Here is a 17,688-nt window from a genome sequence, read left to right as displayed (position 1 = left end):
GGGACCTCTGGGGATTAACTTGCTCAAAACCCTGCTCGGGCAGGGTCACCTAGAGCAGGCTGTCCAGGATCACATCCAAATGGCTTTTGAATGCCTCCAGAGACAGACGCCACAACCTCTCTGGATAACCTGTTCCAATACTCAGGCACCTTCACAGTAAAAGAGCTTTTCCTCGCCTTCAGTTGGAACTTGCTGTGTTTTGACTTGTGCCCGTTGCCTCGTCTTGTCATTAGGCACCACTGAGAAAAGAGAGATGCTCCAGTCTCTTCTATTAGTGGTTGCCCCAGAAGCTCCACATCTCTTCTATTGAGGAGTTCATAGCTCTACCTGTGGTGTGGCCTCAGCAGGGCTGAGTAGAGCAGGAACACCTCTCACAAGCTGCTGGCAGTGCTCTTCCTAATGCAGCCCAGGGTACCATTGGCCTTCTGGGCCAACGGGGCACATTCCTGGCTCATGGTGAACTTGTCTGCCAGGTCCTCTATGTCCTCTGCAGCACCGCTCTCCATCAGGTCAACCCCCAGCCTGTCCTGGTGCAGGGGGTTGCAGTCCTTACCCTTACTCAGCACTAGTGCCTCGTGGCAGTGGCAAAGGCAGCTTTTCACAGCAGATCGTGTTTCCCAAATGTCAGTGTCTTGCCAAGACAGAGCAGGGATGACTGGTGGCTTTTCCGAGGTCAGCCAGAAAAGATGGATCAAGACTGGGACCAAAACCTGTCGTTCCTCACATCTGCGCTTTTGAGGTGCCCCGCATGTTGGCTGGTACAGCTCTGGGTTTGGCACCGCAGCGGTGGTGGTTTTGTTGTCTGGCATTGCTGGGGAGCAGCTGGGGCTGCGGGCAGAGGGGCTGGCAGGCCACAGCGTGGGCTTGGGGCAGGAAGGAGGACCCAGCAGGAGCCCGTCACAGCTCTGCTTCCACACACGATGTATTATGCCCTCTGAAAAATGAATGGCTGGAGCAACTGACGGCAGAGATTGTCTAGAGTCATCGCTGGGTCCTCCCCTTCAGCCCGTGTGCACCGTGGGGTGTGGGAGGATCAGCCTTTCCCAGGCGTCTCCATGAATTTCTCCTTTCTCTTCCAGGCCTTTGCACTGAAGCCAAGTGAAGAACCTCATAATTGCACTATCCATCGCTTAACTCAGCCGAGATTCCGCTAGCTGTGAAGCGTCTCCTGCCACTGTGAAGGACTCTTCCACCAGGACAGAGATCCTAGAGGCCACTGTCCCTCCCGGCCCCGGCCCGCAACGCCTGTCCCCTTGCTCTGAGGCCAGCGCTCAGCAGTAGCTTTATTCTTCTTTCCTCTGGTCACATCATTCCTCAACCATGTTCCAGCGTTTCACCAGCCTCTTCTTCAGTGACAGCAATGCACCAGAGGGCCTGGAGGAGCCCAAGCCCTTTGTCTCTCAGGAGGAGGAGGAGGATGGATGGCTCATAATTGACCTTGCAGGTGAGAAAAGCGAGGGGATGGTTCTCACAAAGCCTCTGATGCATCTTGTTTCTCCAGAGCTGGTCAAATCCCTTCAGATGACATCAGACCTTGCAGCAACCTCCAGTTGAGCTTCCCCGACATGTGGTTAGCTCTGCCCTTCATCCCTCCCTCACTGCTTCCGCCTCGCCTTGGCCTGTACTCATGACTCCCAGCCTGGGCCAGGCACAGACATCTCTGTTGTCATCGCAAGGATCCCGAGCTGACCCCTCTTCCTTTTTCTGTTCTCCTGGCAGCGATTCCCAACTGTCAGCCAGCTTGGGAGAGAAGGAGTAGGAGCAGCCGCCTCCGGGGCCAGGGACGCTGGCTGGCAGCCTGGGAGCCCCCAGGCGCTGCCACCCGGCTCCCCCGGCGGCTGCAGTGTCCCCCCTTGCTCCAGTGCTACCTCCAAGCAGGCTTGGGGGGACAGTGCTCACAGAAAAGGCCACCAGGCCTCAGATGAACAGGTTGTGTCCCAGCAGCCCAGCTCTTAAAAGCACATGCTGGACAGGACAGGGAGGGAGAAGGTCTCGTGAGAGCAGCAGGAGGGGACAGGCCTGATTTTTCCCCTCTGGGAGCAGTGGTCAGGCTGTGCTTGGCCCCAGGCCGGGACCTGCACCCAGCAGCCCTGGCCCTTGCCTGTGCAGGACCTTTTCATTAGCGTTTGCTGAATAGCCGAGGAAAGTCCTCTCAGCTATTCAGAGCCTTACTGCAGCGAGGGTAAAATGCCCTGTAGCTCTCTTCATGTGGCTGCAATCAAAGGCAACCTAGCTTCAACCAGGCACAAATTCCTCAGCACTTAGAAGAGCCAGTTTGTGGATTATGGACCAGATCCAAGGCTCTACCCCAAGGAGCAGTTTGCAGCTCCCTGAACTTTTTCCTGTCCCTTTAAGCAGCAGGTCTCAGGGATCAGGGAGCTCACCCACTATTTTCTGGTTCCTCCTGCCCGCTCGGGGCTTGGTGGCTGGAGAGGTGCCAGCCCCGCGGGGCTCTTGGCTGCGCGCTGGGTCAGAGCGGCCCGACCGCGGCTGCTGCGGGAGCTGCTGGCGCTGGGAGCGCTGCCGGGCCCGGGCCGACCGCCCCGGCCTGCTGGGTGCACGGGCGGCCGGGTGCAACCCCGGCCCTGCGTCCTGCCCACCTGGGGCTTGTGGCCTCCGGCTGCCCTACCTGGGACACAGAGCCTGGGCGGCTCCGGGGCCACCCTCCTCAGCAGCCACCCAAGCTTGGGTCATTTGGGGCCATCCAGGAGAGCAAATCTGGACTCTGAAAGCTCTTTCGAAAGGCTTTATCTCCACAAATCATTCCCAGAGCTGTTGCCAAGAGCTCTCAGACAAAGCTTGTTTGGAGCAGGGTTGACATATCTAAAGAAACCCGTGTCCTCTGGGGCTACCTGTTCTCAGGAAAAGCCGAGACTATCCAGAGTCCCATTTGACACCAGTCAGAGAGGTCAAATGCCTTGTGTGGAAGAGGGCTTCCTAATCCCCATTAAGACAGTTTATGCCTTTGCCTATTGTTAGGTTGATGACTCAACCGTATGCGATGATAATTTTATGACCTTTTGCTTGCAAATTAAGCAGTAAATTTACAGAAGCAAGACTGTGTGCAGTCCAGCCCCAGCCCCTGGATTTGTGCTTCTCAGCACCCAAGGTTGCTTTTTACGGACTCTCATTGACCCCAGTGCCCCAAGCTGGGAGACTGCTCACAGGGCCAGAGGAGGGGTTGGTGCTCCCTGTCCTGCGCGTGTTGAGCAGAGCGACATGTGAGTGTCCATTAGTTTCCTTCTCCACGCATCGGGCTGGACCAAGCCTGGGATGGGGAAGCAGGGACAGGGATGCCCCACACACCTGCCTGGAGCACCGTGGAACCCTGATGGCAGCAGAAGGGTGGCCCAGGCAGCAGGTGTGATCCCATGGCGTGTTCCCTGGCCTCCGGTGACTGTCCCTCGTGGGTGGAGGTGAGGGTGACAGCAGTGCCCTGAGCACGAGCTGAGTGCAAGGAGGTCCCTGGAGCAATGCGCATGCAGCTGCTGTGTGCGAGGGCCCACCGGCCTCGGGGTCCTGCTGCTGGCAACATCTGCAGCACGCCCAAACGACGCCAAAACGAGCCCTAAGTTTTCTCAAACAGAAATACTGGGATAGGTCCTGAATCCCCTTGGTCAGAGACATGCAGACCACTCTGTGGGGATCCTGCACTGATTTGGGTACAAAAGGCTCCATTTTTTTCTCTCTTTTTTTTTTTTTTGTCTCTCTTTTTAACCGGCTAGCCAGGCCCTTGGTGCAGGGCCAGCTTTCAGCAGCGTGTCTGCGTGGGGCCTGGCACCCTCATCCCCACCGGCCCCGCTGCTGCCCTTTCCCCTGGCGTTGCCCTGCCGCCAGGGATCGATTTTATTTCGGCCCTCTTCCTGAGCCTGCAGTTATGCAAAGCACTTCAAAAGCTAAGCCTGTTGGCTGCAACCCCATCCTTCCAGTTAAAGCCACCATGGCAAGCAAACACAGCCCGGGCTGGCTCTCTCCCAGCAGCAAAGCAGCCCAGCGAGCTTCCAAATAAGTTCAACACCAGCCAGGTCTTTGACCCACATGCTGCGAAGCGCACCTGAACTAACCAGGTCTCTTGGGAGCATTTTCTTGCCTCTTCTTGCTCCATTGCTGCCTGTGTGGCTTCACTCGGCACTCAGGAGCCCCCTTGGAAGAGGTGGGTGACAATGAAGTGAAGTTAGTCCAGTTTGTCCCGGAGGTAGGGAGGGAAGCTGTAGGTGTCAGGCATGGTTTAGCATGGCCAGGCTCCTGGGGCCAGCAAGGAGCGTTTCCATGGGCTTTCCCTGCTGCAAGTCACCCAGGAACTTGGGAATGCGGAAACGTTCCCTGTGACATTAGAGAGCTCCTCAGTGAGGGGTCTGGGCAGGGACGCGAGGCTGGGGCAGGGCTCAGCGGGCTGGGTTCCCAGCCCACCCGCTCCCCACGCGCAGCCCCGGGTGCTCTGGGAGCACTGCTGAGCCCGAGGAACAGGGGAGGACACGGCACCCCAGGGCCCCGTCTGCCTGTCTCCGAGCGGACAAATAATCCCCAGCCTGGCATGTCAACAACTATTAATAGCCTCCTATCCACTGACCTGAAGAAAGACGTTCTGCTGTTCGCAAGGCTAATTGTGGCCTGCCCTAAGCCGCAGGCTGGGGAATCGTCTGCAGAACGAGCTGGTGACATCCCTGTCATGACAGATGTCTGCCCCTTGCTTCATGCGCCCGTATTTCTTGCTGACTGTTTGGGCACTGCAAGAACACGTTAATCTCGGGTTTGTTTTGCACCCTCTCCCAGCATGGGGAGGTCACACATGTTCACAGGTACCGCACCAAGCCCACCCTGATGAGAACGGGTCCCGCCAATTCCCCCGGGTCGAGAAGCCCAGAACACACTGCTGAGCCTGGGAGCACGGCTCCGCTCCCTGCTGTGCCCAGCGCTAAGGGCAGGCTTATAACCCTGGCCTATACCCCGGCCAGGAAAATCCGACATGGGAGTCTCACAAAAGCACTGGGCCCGCTGCCTTGCCAAGCAGAGGCGAAGAGGGCAGGGAAAATAAATGTTGGAATTTCGATGGGATGCGTGCAGTTAGTTTGCACAGCGCACCAGCCAAGAACCTGCCTCCTGCAGACCGAAGTCAGGGGCATGGTGACAGCTTTTGGTGAACAATTTATGCACTGAGAAAAAAAGGGTTTCTTCGAGGAAATGAGGATTTTTTTTTGTCTCAGTGGTTGGCTTCAACATTTGCAGGAATGAAGTGTTTGTATTTGCAAACAAAGATTCACTTAGTAATTGAGTGGTTGTTTTTTTTTTGAAAGGCAGGGTTCAAATCAAGTAAATTCACAGAAAAAAAAAAGGCGATGTGAACTTCTAGGCCGAGTTCTTTCTTCTTTTGTGAAGGGGAAAAAAAATGTTTTCCTCGTGATCTCCCCAAGTTTTTGGTTAAACCACTTAACCAAAAATATCCGCATGCTTCTCTTGCTTAACATTGCAGCAAAACAGGGAATCCTACTATTTCTGTCTGTCCAAGTCCCTCTCAATCCCACAGCATCACTGAAGCCCAGGCCTGGTGAGAAGCGGGTCTGGCAGCCGTCAGTGCGAAGGGTCCTGCCCCAGCCGCCGCTCGGTGCCACCCACAGGGCACTGTCCCTGTGAGGAGGGCCCGGCTGGGCCTCTCACCCGGGATGGTGACAAGTCCTTGGAGAGCTCCGAGCAGCCGCCGTTGCCACCCTGCGAGAAGGGCCGAGGTGGGAAGGGATCTCTAGTCCAACCCCCTCCTCAGGCAGGGTCACCTACGGCCCCGTGCACAGGTTCCTCTCCAGGCAGGTTTGGAGTCTCTGCAAAGAGGGAGGCTCCCGAGGAGCGTGAGGATGATGGGGAAGGACAGACCTTGCTGCGCTCCCGCTCCCGAGCCGCCAGCCCCGGGACCCTGGTGGTGGCCTTGCTGCGCTCTGGTGGTGGTTTCACTTTGCCTGGTGGTTTATTCCTCAGCCAGAGTTCCTGTGTACTAGACTGTAGACACTTATAATATTGATGCTGTTGGGGTGCCTTTTGTACTAATAATGCCCCCTTTTTCTCCCCCCTTCCCTCTCCCTCCCCACTGTATATGGAATGTGTGTGTGTCTCTGCTCCGTGCTCCTCCCTGCCCTCCTCTGCATGGCTTCCACCTCCTGTGCCGCCCCGCTGCCGCCCGGCGGCGCCCAGTAGGTAGTTGTGCCGCCTCCTCTGGCCAAGAGCAGAGGGTGGGTGAGCGAGCAGCCGTGTGCACGGCCCGGCGCCGCCCGGGGTCGCCCCCGCCGGCCTCCTCGTCGCCCCCCTCGCTCCGTGACACTGTCGGCAGGCCCGTGCCCTCCCAGCCCGACCCCTGCTTGATGGACGAGAGTTGGTTTGTCACCCCTCCCCCCTGTTTTACTGCAGAAGGCCCCGGCCTCGACAGCATGGAGAGCAACCCCATGGAGGATCTCCTCATCGAGCACCCTAGCATGTCCGTCTATGTCACCAGCAACAGCCTCGTGCTGGACAGGGACAGCCCCGAGGAGACCAGTGAAGGGTGAGTTGATGCTCGCGGGTAGGGCTGGAGCAGCGCCGGTGACCGCCAGGAGCCCCCCGGGACAGCACCAGGTGGGTGTCCTCAGCCGGCCAGGGCTGCTGGTGGCCGCTGGGGGCAGAGACGTGAGGCACGGAGGCACCAAGCTGACAGACAGGCAGCCCCTCGCATCCCACGGTTGGGCTCTGAGGAGGACATGGGTTTGCCAGCCCACCAGGCTGGGCTTATGCAACAGGGCTCTGCACGAGCAGTGCGCGAGGAGAGAAAACCTAATACTCAGCAGAGCAAGATGACCCTTGGACGTGCTGGGCCTCATCCTGATTGCTGGCACTGCTGCCTTCCCCGCTTCTCGCTGCTGCACTTTGGTGGGCACCTACAGGGCTGTCCTGCTCTTGGCCAGGTTGGTCCCACAGCCCCTGGTTGGCTGGATGTCCTCTTGCCTTTACTCACCAAGTGAGACTTGCCCTTTCCCGCTCTCCCCTCAGGAGCTGGGAGGGCTGAAGACCTTCCCCAAGTCCCCAGCCTCATTGCGGTCCCTCTCGTCGTGGGGGCCCTCAGTTGATGGTGCCTGTGGCACCCAGCAAACCCCGACGGTGCCCACCTCCCTGTTCAGCGCTTATCGCTCAGCCTTGCGTCTGCTGTGGGACCTCTGACACCCCCCCGGTGTGCCCCAGAGCCCTGGTCCCTAGTCCTCCTGCACTGCTCCACAGGAGCCCTTCGTGAGGAGAGACGAAGCATCTCCACCGGGTTGCAGCTTGGTTAGCTTGTTACATGATGTTGTTACGACACCATGTTGTGAGCTTGACTTGTTGAGTGCCACTCAGGACGGAATGTGGGGTGCAAGGCTGCTTCAAGCTATGGGGCATTGCCTAGTGCTGGCTCCCCTCTGATTTGCCGTTTCCTAAATCTTCTTTAGGGCCACAATCTGATCCTCACTGAGAAACCTCAGTGATGGAAGGTGAAAAAGGGTCCTAAAGAGAGCTAGAAACATGCCAGCAAACAAAATCAGTTACAAGCAGGGTGGAAATGAGAAGCCCATGACAGGAGGTGGCAAGAAGCTGCTCTATTGCGATGGCAGTAGGTTGGTCTTTGGGGATGGTCCCATTTCTTTTTAGCAACTGGATTTACTGCAGGTCTCTGAAGAGCCAAGCTGCTCTGTTATGGCCCATCATGATAGAGATTGTTACAGGCGGAGATTTTGGTGGTTCAGGGTCCTTTGGAAGCAGGGCTATAATCTGGGACCTGTGTGCAAGCAAAAGGCATAAATGATACTCATGGCTTGGTGTGATCTGAATATGGAGGAGAGGAAGGAGTGAGCTTAGCATCTTCTGAGCTTTGGCCTTGCACGCGGGCTCAATAGGCAAGTGCTGTGTGCTGAAGGGATGTCAGCCTGGTCCCTGTCATGCTTTAAGCTGATAGGCTGGTCTTGGGATTGGAGAGTTTTCCCATGGACCTTGCCTGAGGTTGGGTCCATCCAGGGAGCACAGTGTGACGCGTGAGCACCTCAGGCAAGGCTAGTGTCATGGGCTGGATGGGAAAGAGGCCCCACTGCCTCCCCTCAGTGGCCTCTGGGGACACCAGGCCCCTTCTTGCCAGGGCGGTGCTTGTGTCAGGACAAGAGTGACCGCTAACGGGCCCGTCTCTCGCTGTGTCCCCGCAGAGAGGTGCCGGAGACGCGCCTGGAGCGCCATGCGCCACACCACAGCACGTCCCTCACGGTGAAGGCGGCCATCCTCGAGAAGGTGGGCCAGGCCCGGCGGGTGCAGCGCGCCAAGCAGCTGGCAGAGAGGCACCGGCTCAGCCAGAAGGCCCTGCAGCGGCAGAACCGGGCCCGCGAGCGCCCCTCGCGCCGCTTCAAGCAGCAAGGCGGGAGCTTCGTCCACCAACCCTGCCAGCGCCACTGCAACTACTAACCTCCGCCGGGAGCCACCCGGCGCCACCCCAGCAGCTCTCTGCTCCGCCTCCTCTCTCGTAACACCTCCTCCAGCCGAGGGAGGCTCCCACCTTCCTCCGCCATAGACCTCTCTGGGGAAGAGCTGCTCCTCTGCTCTCCCTGCTAGGAACACTAGTTAAGCCAGCCAACCCTCGCCAGGCTGCAGTTCCACTCCATACCCCTGTACTCGTCCCCCCACTCCTTACGTGCCCTGCCCTCCCTCCCCAAACGCAGACTGAGTTGGACCCCTGAAGACGTCGCCCAGCGCCGCGGGCCTCACGAGGCCGCAGGTCTGCTCCGAGCGTTCCTCATGCCCAGCGAGACCTCACGAGACAGCGAACGGTTGTCCCCGGGGAAAGGCGGCTTCCTGGGTCGCGTTGCCCCTCGCAGCGCTCTTGCCTCCCTTTCGTCCCCCACTTGTATGTGTTCTTCCACCTGCCCTTCCGGTGATGCCAGTATTCACACGGGAAATTGGTGTTCCTGGCAAAATCCAAAACTCGACACCAGGGCTACTCCGAGTTTGTGGAAACGCCTGTACCTTTGTGTACTAAGGAGCCTGTGACATCAGTGCCTTTCTTTATGACATCATGCTCTCCTCCACAAAAACGGACTGTGATGTCACAAACCGAGATTACCGCATGGAAGCCAAAAGAGGAACTAAACAGCAAGATTTGGTGTTTTAAGGAAAAAAGATTTGGTGTTTTAAGGAAAAACATAATCCGTGATGCTGAATGAGAATATCTCCTCCCCTTGTGGCACCGCTGCTCCCTGTCCATCGCGGCATCTCCCCACGGCGGCGAGGGAAGGGGAGCAGAGCGGGGCGGGCAGCGCCATGCGGAGCTGCCCGGGCCTCGCGCGGCGCCCGCGGCCTGTGGCACGTCGGCCTGCGCCATGCTGCGGCGCCTCCAGCCCCGCGCAGCCTTTTCTGCTACCAAGTGCAGGCTGTTCTCTAGGAGTGTCTGGGTGGCGTAGGGAGTCTCGTTGCACTTGTGCCTGCTCCAAGCTAGCCACCACTCTTGGGCCGCTCATTGCCCATGGGGAGGCAACCAGGACCTCCTGGAAGGGTCTGAACCAACCAGCATAGCACATGGCAGGAAAATTGAGTGGTTCGGACAAAAACAAAACCAGCAACCTGCCCCTTACCCTTCCCCTCCTTGATTTTTTACTTACAATTTTACCTTGATAACACAAAACCGCCACTATTCTTCCCAAAAGAGCTTATCCCAGGCAGGAGACTGATGGAAATATCCAAGTGATTGAAAATGCCACAGAAGATCTTGAGAGCCAAGGTTTTGCTATGGAGGAAGAATGGTTTGGTGCCTCTCCATCCTGCTGAAATCTTGAGACAGGCTCTGCCCATGTGGCTTGGGCGCCCTCCTGAAGCCAGTGCCCTGCAGAAATCCAGGCAGGTCTTGGTGTTTTGTATTTTAAAAGACAACTCTAAAAAAAAAAGATCTCAGGAAACAAAACACTGACCCAGCTCCAAGATCATGTCAGGACCTTGCAGGAGCAGTTCAACCAGCCATTCCTCGCCGTGAAGACAGAGGAGAGATCCCAAGAGGAAAGGGAGGCCAATCTGTCCGAGGCAGGTGTCCTGTGTGGGTCCATCAGTAGGACAGCAACAACCCCAGGTGGGCTTTGATTCCACCCAGCTGCTGGCTGTACTTGATGGAGCAAACCTTGCTTCCCGCGCCTGGAGCAAGTCGCCGGCCCAAGCTGTAGATACGTATGTATACCAGCACATAGTTGAAAGAAGCACCATTCAAGCTGAGGAGCACTGGCCTGCCAACGCTGAGGGCCTGCTGTCCGTGGCGAGGCCTTCTGGGGTGAACAGCAGTGCCCACCTCCACGGAGGGGAGTGCTGGTTCCTTGATACCCTCATGGTCCCGGGAGTTCTCCCTCTTGCTGCTATCATTGCCCTGCGATAATCCCTGGGAGGAAAGAGGAGGAGGGCACTTGGGCAGCTTCTCCGAGGTGGTTAAGTACGTTGAAGCTGGTGGTGAAAGGATGTGAGATGAGAGAGGAAGTGAGGGAGATGGCATCTGAAAGAGAAGTCAGAGGAAAGAGGCAAAATTAAAGGAGCAGGTTGGAATGGGAGCAGCTGAGAAGTGCAGTTCCAAGAGCAGAGCTCCAAGAGCAGACCATATTCCTGCCTCCCTGGCAGGAGAAGACCAAGTTGCCCTGTGGCTGTGGCAGCCCTGCTGTCCAGTGCAGCTGGGTTCAGGCAAGAGGTCCAGTGTGGTGAGAACGTCTGTCGGAAAGCCAGGGCTTTGGCACTGGTGTCGGCCTAGAGCCATGCAGTGAAGCCCCTTTCTGTTCTACTGAAAAAATTGCATCCTGTGACATGAAGGGCCAGACTCAGTCCTGGGGTAATGCTGATTTTTAATGCAAGTCCCTCCCCTCCCCATGAAGGACTTGTCCTTGACTCCTTCTACCTTTATAAGGACACCGTCAAGACTGGCAAGAAAAAACAAAACAACTCCTGCTCCAGACCAGCCAAGATCAATACAGAGCAGCAGTTTGCTACCGCCTCAGCTCCACTCCTGTGCTTTGCCGGTCTTGCCCCAAGCCTGGGGCGAGCACCCTGATATGTTCATGGCGTCCTGCTCGTGGTCAGCATCACGAGTAGTGGCCCAGTGCCGCTGAGTTTGGGTACCCACCACCCGAGATGAGAAACACGTGTCCTCCCTCCCTACCCTCCTCCCCACATCATGATTTCACTGATGTTTCTTCCATCCAACGTTGTTGAACCCTGTAGTGTCACTTTGTGAACTGTTTTTAAGTGGTGATGTTTGTTGAGTCCAACCTCAGACTGTTGAGAATCTTTCTTAATGAGAGAAAAAACAAACCTCTTACCAGCGCCCAGGATCTGTGCCTGAGGAACCTGGCCGCCATGGGACATGCTCGATACTGGTTGGCTGCAGAGTGGTTCTGTAGCACCCATGACACAGTATTTCCAAAAGCACAGCGAGGGAAAACTATTTCCAATATCTAGTTTAAGTCACACCATGGAGCCTTTCAGTTTCAATTCTTCCAGGCCAGTTTCGCTTTGAAGTGCGAAGGGGATCGGCACAGAGACCTGGAGTCCTCGTAACACAAGTGACTGGGAAGTCCTCGTGCGATGTGGAAATGCCGCCTGTGCTGCCCTGCGCGGCTGGGAGCCCAACACGGCGCTCATGGAAAGAACGTGCCGGTAGGCACGGCTGCTGGCAAGGCTGCGGACTGGGCACCGGCCCCCATTCCTGTCCCGCATCTGACACATCCTCAAACCCACCTGCCTGCAAAGAAGTTCAGCCCTGTCTTCTGGAGGCTGGTCCCATATGGAAATCGTCTTTCCAGACCCACTTCCTGTTTGCAGTAGGGTGCAGAGGGGGGTCTTCACAGGTGGGAAATGAGCTGCTTGTTCCTCCACTGTTTTTCCTTCCTTCCTGCAAATACAGAGGTACTAGAGCTTCTTTCCACAGAGGATGGTTTATCAGCAGGGAGAGAGAGACCTTGTGAAGCCCCCAGCGACCTCCCATCTGCTGCTGGATGGCATCCCTTGGTGTCTGCAGCAACTGGGGCAAAGAGCGGGAAGGGTGAAGGGGCTTCCTCGCCGCCGGAGTGACACCAGGTTGGAGATGAGGATCTCCCTTCACCTGCCGCTTATTCTCCACCAGACACAATGGCTCCTTGACGTGAGGGCAAAGTTTACATCCTTCTTCATCCTTGGCTTCACATTAAATGCCTTTTGTTTTTCTAAAGCTGTCCCCGGGAACGACCTGGGAGATGTTGTGTTTTTATGAACGTCGATGTAAGTGCTCGTGAAGGGGGTATCCTGGAGCACGTGTGTGTTGGCGCTCAAGGCTGGATGCTGCGGCCCTCCCTCCTCCCACCGCTGTGGTTGATGTGCTCCACCGCCCAGGTGACAGCTTTAGAGGAATCTCTGCCTCCCCAGCCAGGGGGACGTCAAGAAGTGGGCAGCCCTGCTCGTGTCCCACCGCCCTGCGCTGCCCGTATCTGCGGATCTGCTTGCAGAACTCACCCCTGTAAGAAACCCTTCTGCTGCTGCTGCTCCCCGCTCGTCCTTCCTGAGCGCGGCGGGGTTGAAGTTCCTGGCAAAGCCGAGGCGCTCGGCTGCCGCGGAGCCCCCGGCAGCGGGGGCTGAAGCTGTAGTTAGGTCCCGTGTTCAGGACACGATGCCGAGCGCTTGGTTTTCCCTGCGGTGCCAGCTCAGACGTCCCTCCGCACGCGGCTCCCAGCCAGCACCGGAAACAAAGCGGAGCTGCCGTCACACTTTACAGCAAGAGTCTGTTTATAAAGGGTTAATAAATTATGAATAATGGTGTATTAAGAGCTTAATCCGGGGCTGTGGAATCCCACAGGTCAGTGGGCTGCTCTTCCTGTGGCATGTAGGCTGCTATGGTACTGGTCCCTTCGAACCTGTTTGTGAGCGTGCTGAGATACCAACATCTACTAAACGCTTATTAACCGTGGGCAAAGCGAGCGTCGGTGCCCCGCGCTGTGTGGAACACGTCTCAGGCTGCCGCAGAGACCTGTGCAGACCTGCAGCGCTCCCGTGCTGTCCTGCCCAGTAACGACCACTAGAAGAACTGGGCTGATACCAAATCTCGCCCCAGTGACAAAAGATCAAGAAAAAATCCCCCGGCGCTGAGGTTTGTGAGTCTCCGTGTATCTTAAAACAAATGAAAGGTGCTTAAAACTGAGAACTCTTTCTGCGTGTGCACACGTGCACAGGTGTAAATATTTTAAGCCGCAGCATGGACGTCCAGCGGGTTGTTCTGTGGTGTTGGGGGTTGTTCTTTCTAGTTTTGTGCGTTCGGTGTTTTTGGTTTGTGAGTGCGATGCTGCTGCGGAGCTCTGGGCTCCCGCGGCCCTGGCTGCGCTTGGGCTGCCGTCCTGCCTGCCCGGGTGGGCCGAGGTTTTGCCTTGTCGGTTTAACTGTGCAGGGGGCAGCTGGAGCAGGGACTCAGGGACAAAGGGAGATGCGGGGGTCTTTAGGAGTCTTTAAAAAGGGCCTCTCCCGCAGGTCCTCCCCTCGGAGGTGGCCTTTGTTTCTGCCCGTGGCTGTTGGGTTCCAAATGCACGTGGGAGCCTTCAGGGCCCCCTAGGCCACGCTGAGCGCCCCGCGTTCCCCGGGGACACGTGCAGTGCGCCAGGCCCTGCAGAGCGCCCCGCGTTCCCCGGGGACACGTGCAGTACACCAGGCCCTGCAGAGCGCCCCGCGTTCCCCGGGGACACGTGCAGTGCACCAGGCCCTGCGGGGAGCCCCACGTTCCCCGGGGACACGTGCAGTGTGTCACCTCGGGCGCCTCCCCGTGCCGCTGCGCTCCAACGGGAAGGGCACCTCCCTAGCAATGCGCAGTGGCCACCGGCCGCCCTTCGCCTGGATTTGGGGCTTTCACAGGCGAGGGCTGGCGGGAGCACTCCAGCACACTTCCTCAGGCAGCACCCTCTTCCTTGCCCCCAGGAATATTCTTGCTAAAAGCATTTGCTCGGTTGTAAAGGCTCAGTCTGGAAGGGAAACGGTTCTTTCCATGGGAGTCACCTTTTCTTTTTCTATAATGGAAAATACAAATGCATAGCTCATCCCAAAGATCATCTCCACGGGAATCATCACGGTTTCCCTAGGCATATTGCTAACGAATAGATAACTTTGCATTTACAGCTTAGCAAAATGTCTTTGTACTTTCTCTTCCATTCAGCCTCACTGGGGAAAAACAATCCACTAGATGTTCAGTCACGGCAGTCAGGATAAGGAAGTAAAAGCTCTCCATGGAGATCTATCATTCAATTAGACCTTTTGGAAATTGCTCCCACATAGGATAAATAGCGCCAGTCACCTGCAGATGGAGGAAATCACATTTGAGCAGGATTTATGTAAAAGCGAGCAACAAACAAATGCCCAAATGTGAAATGAGGAAATAACTAGCAAACACACATGTAGCAAAATGGGCTAGGAACGCTCAAGCGAAGGAAGCCCCAGAGAGCGGTTCGCAGCACTTGCACGTTGTGTCACCGGGGCCACCTTTTCCCACCCCACTGTGAGAAGAGAGCAGCCGAAAGCCCCGGGACTCTCTGAGGACAGCGTGGCCGGGGTGAGCGCGTCCTGCGCGGCCGCGTCGGCGCCGGGCGGTCGCCAGCAGCCGGTGCCTCCCGCGCGGTGGCCTGGGACCTTGGGCTGCCACGTGAACCGGGGCTGTTCAGGCCTTAAGCGAGGCTGAGGACTGCCCTGGGGCTCGTCTTCCTCTGGAAGGGAGGTCAGTTAAATCCGTGTGCGTGAGGGAAAGCTTTCCACCTCCATCTATTTCTCTCTGATCCATTCAGGGCAATGTCCGCATTAGGAATAGACTCCTGGTGTCCTCAAGGGCTCAGTCCTTATCCCATTGGCATGAACAGAGCTTCTCCCCATGGGAATTGGGGCACAGATGGAAAAAACGGGAGGAGAGACGTGTTTGGCAAGTTCTTGCCCCTCTTTTGGGATGAGAAGCTTGTAGACCCTCAAAACTGTGGGAGAAGTTGTCTCCTGGTCCTGCTGTGCCCCAGGAGAGAACAGTCATCACCTGCTTGCTGCTCCAGATGCAGCTCTTGACAATCAGAGAAACAGCCCCAGCTTTTAGAGGAGGCCTCGTGTTTCGTGAGGCTGAGCAGCACCTGCACAACCAGTCTTTCTTTTGATAACGATAACCAACTTTCTTTCCTTAAAAAGATGAGGATGAAAAAGATGAGCAGCTTTAATATCAAAGATGTCTCCTAAAGTGAACATTTTTTTTTTTAAATAATGGATGCACATCCCTCCAAACCTGCCTAACCTCGGGCAGACCAAGAGCTCCTGGCCTCCATCAGCGGCTGCTGCCTTTGCAGCCCCATGCCCACAGCTCGCAAAGGGTTCTGCTTTGTGTCCGTGACTGCCGCACTCCTCCACGGGGGAGATGGCCGAGCGAGCCGCGCAGCTCGACGGCTTCATCTTGCTGCAGGTGTCAGCCCCAGCCCTGGCCCCTCACACTTGTGTCTGGAGCTCTAGGGAAGAGGCAGCAGCTGAAGGTGGCCCCGTCCTTAGTCTTTTCTCTTGTATCATAAATTTAACCGTACTGTAGCAATTGAGCGTTGCAATATTTATCTGTATAGATCAACCCGACAACTAGGTATTCTGCTTGTAAAACCCACCCGTACGCGTTGTGCATCTCCATGCCGTATCGACTGTCTATGTGCCTTTCACCCCGGCTCATGGCTTGTCATCTTTTTAAAAAACATCTGCAGAACTTGAATAAATCAGTGAACTATAGTTAAAAGTCCTATGCAAGAGATGACCGGGAATTAAATCTTCAACATTTCTACATTTTTATGTTGTTTTAAAAGTAGATGCTGGGATTTTTGGAGAAGCCAACAGAATTAATTCCCTCGGAAGCTGACTTTGGTTGCTGAATCTCCTAGCTTTGAAAAGCTCAGCCTAAAACCAGATTCCTCACTAGTTAGTGCACCAAGACAGATTATTAGTGACACAACTACCACCAGCACTTTGCCAAAACAGACTGTGTTCAATATCCACTTTCTTTTGGTTCTTTCAATTGCTCGTGGAAGGAGGAAGTGCTATTGGGGCTAAAAGGGTTGCCTTAAACCTTCCTCAGCACGCGTTGGAGAACATTGCTGCCCGTTTTCACCAGCTCCGTTCCCTAGCCCCATCCCACCTTTGCTCAGCAGAGGGGCCGGCGCCGCGGCCGTCGTTGCGGGTTGGGGAAGGAGCAAGCTGAGTCGCACACAGAGGTTCTCCGTCAGCTACGTCCACGCAGGGGGACCGGACTCCACTGCATGCCTTACAATAGCGGGACAACGTCCAAACCCGGCTTTTTGAGAAGAAACAAAAACATTTTCTACATCACCAATGCTGTAGAACCCAAACCTCGGTTGAAACCTAGCAAAATCCGTCCTTTCTGTGTGCTACGTGTTGAAGCGCCGTGAGGAAGGGCAGCAGGGGAAGGAGGCCCACTTGTCATGGGACCGTGTGTGTCACGAGACCGAAGGACACGACTGCCTGGAGTACGTCATGTAGTGTGCCTGTGTGTATGTAACATGGTTTTGGTTGTTAGACTGTAATGCTGTCTTTTGACTGAAAAAAAAAAAGGAAAAAAAACTAATATAAAGGAAAACCACAAGAAATAAAAAAAATATATTTAAAGTCTATTCTATGTGTTTTTCTCTGCAAGTCTGCAAGTAAACCTATTTACAAACCATTTCCACGGTGTAAAAAGCTTTTTCCTTTTTTTCTTTTTAAATAAACTTACAAAAGCCAATGCCGTAACCTTCGGAAACCCGTTAATGGAAGTGCCTCTGGGGAAGGCGCGCCCAGGCGCAGGGCGTCGCACCGGCCGCCACCTCAGACCCCTTCCACCAGGAAGCCCTGCGTGCAGCAAGGGAAGGAAGGGGCTCGAGCCCGCTGTGATTCCCAGGAGACCCAGGGCCCACGTCAGCTGGTTCCGCAGGACTCCAGCATCTTGCGCCGTAAGTGCCCAACCGGCTCTCCAGCACTAGACCTACCTCCAAACACACTACGCGTTAGAGCTTTATCCCGCTGTCCTTAAAACTGAGGCCCAGCGCTGCCTCTCAGATAATCCCCTTGGAGGGCTGAGGGCATCTTAGGCGGGCTGGGAGCGCCTCGGAGACACGCGGCTATGGGAGCAGGGCCTGGTCACCCTGGCGAAGGACGGGCGCCGCGGAGCCCACCCGTGTCCAGCCCCCGGGGGGATGCGGGAGGAAAGGGGAGTTGTCTCGGGAGGGACCGGGCTGAAAGGCCACGGGCACAAGCTGACCCGCCCCATGCACACAAGGAAACCCTTCCTGGGGGCGAGCAGGAGCGCAGGCCGCCCGGGACGCCGCTGGAGCTCGCGCCCGTGGCGATGCCCGAAGCCGGGCCGGGGCAGCCCGCTGCAGGGGCTGCCGCCGCGGTGCCCCCCGGGCGCAGGACGCCGCGCCCGCCCCAAGCACACCAAGCAAAGGGGTGCTCTGCTTACACACCCAGCCCGGGGCTGCTGGGCTCTTCAAGGAACTGTCAGGGTAAACGTCCAGAAGGACAAACCGGAGAAAAGGGGACTTGGACAAACCTTCTCATGGGAAAGCTGGGCAGCATGCTGCAGACAACTGGCTCCAGGAGACAAAGCACAGGGGGTTTCAAGTTCCTTGTCCAGGTCCTTGTCCACACCCTGACAGCCGAAGCCAGACAGCATCCAAACTTTCC

At 56.4% G+C, this 17,688-nt stretch overlaps 1 protein-coding gene across 1 annotated transcript; it reads left to right on the top strand.

Moving 5' to 3' along the window:
- Positions 1–1,094: 1,094 nt before the first annotated feature.
- On the top strand, positions 1,095–8,562 carry TP53INP2 (tumor protein p53 inducible nuclear protein 2). The gene is made up of 3 exons (XM_026037329.1): positions 1,095–1,444; positions 6,394–6,526; positions 8,184–8,562. The coding sequence occupies exons 1-3, from the start codon at positions 1,321–1,323 to the stop codon at positions 8,434–8,436; spliced, it is 510 nt and encodes a 169-aa protein (XP_025893114.1). The 5' UTR covers positions 1,095–1,320; the 3' UTR covers positions 8,437–8,562.
- Positions 8,563–17,688: the final 9,126 nt, after the last annotated feature.

This window comes from Nothoprocta perdicaria, unplaced genomic scaffold (assembly GCF_003342845.1).
Source record: "Nothoprocta perdicaria isolate Ctin4 unplaced genomic scaffold, notPer1 scaffold_196, whole genome shotgun sequence".
In the NCBI taxonomy this organism is placed as follows: domain Eukaryota; kingdom Metazoa; phylum Chordata; class Aves; order Tinamiformes; family Tinamidae; genus Nothoprocta; species Nothoprocta perdicaria.
The sequence above is the reverse complement of the archived record's forward strand: the minus strand, read 5'-3'. Positions and strand labels throughout refer to the sequence as shown.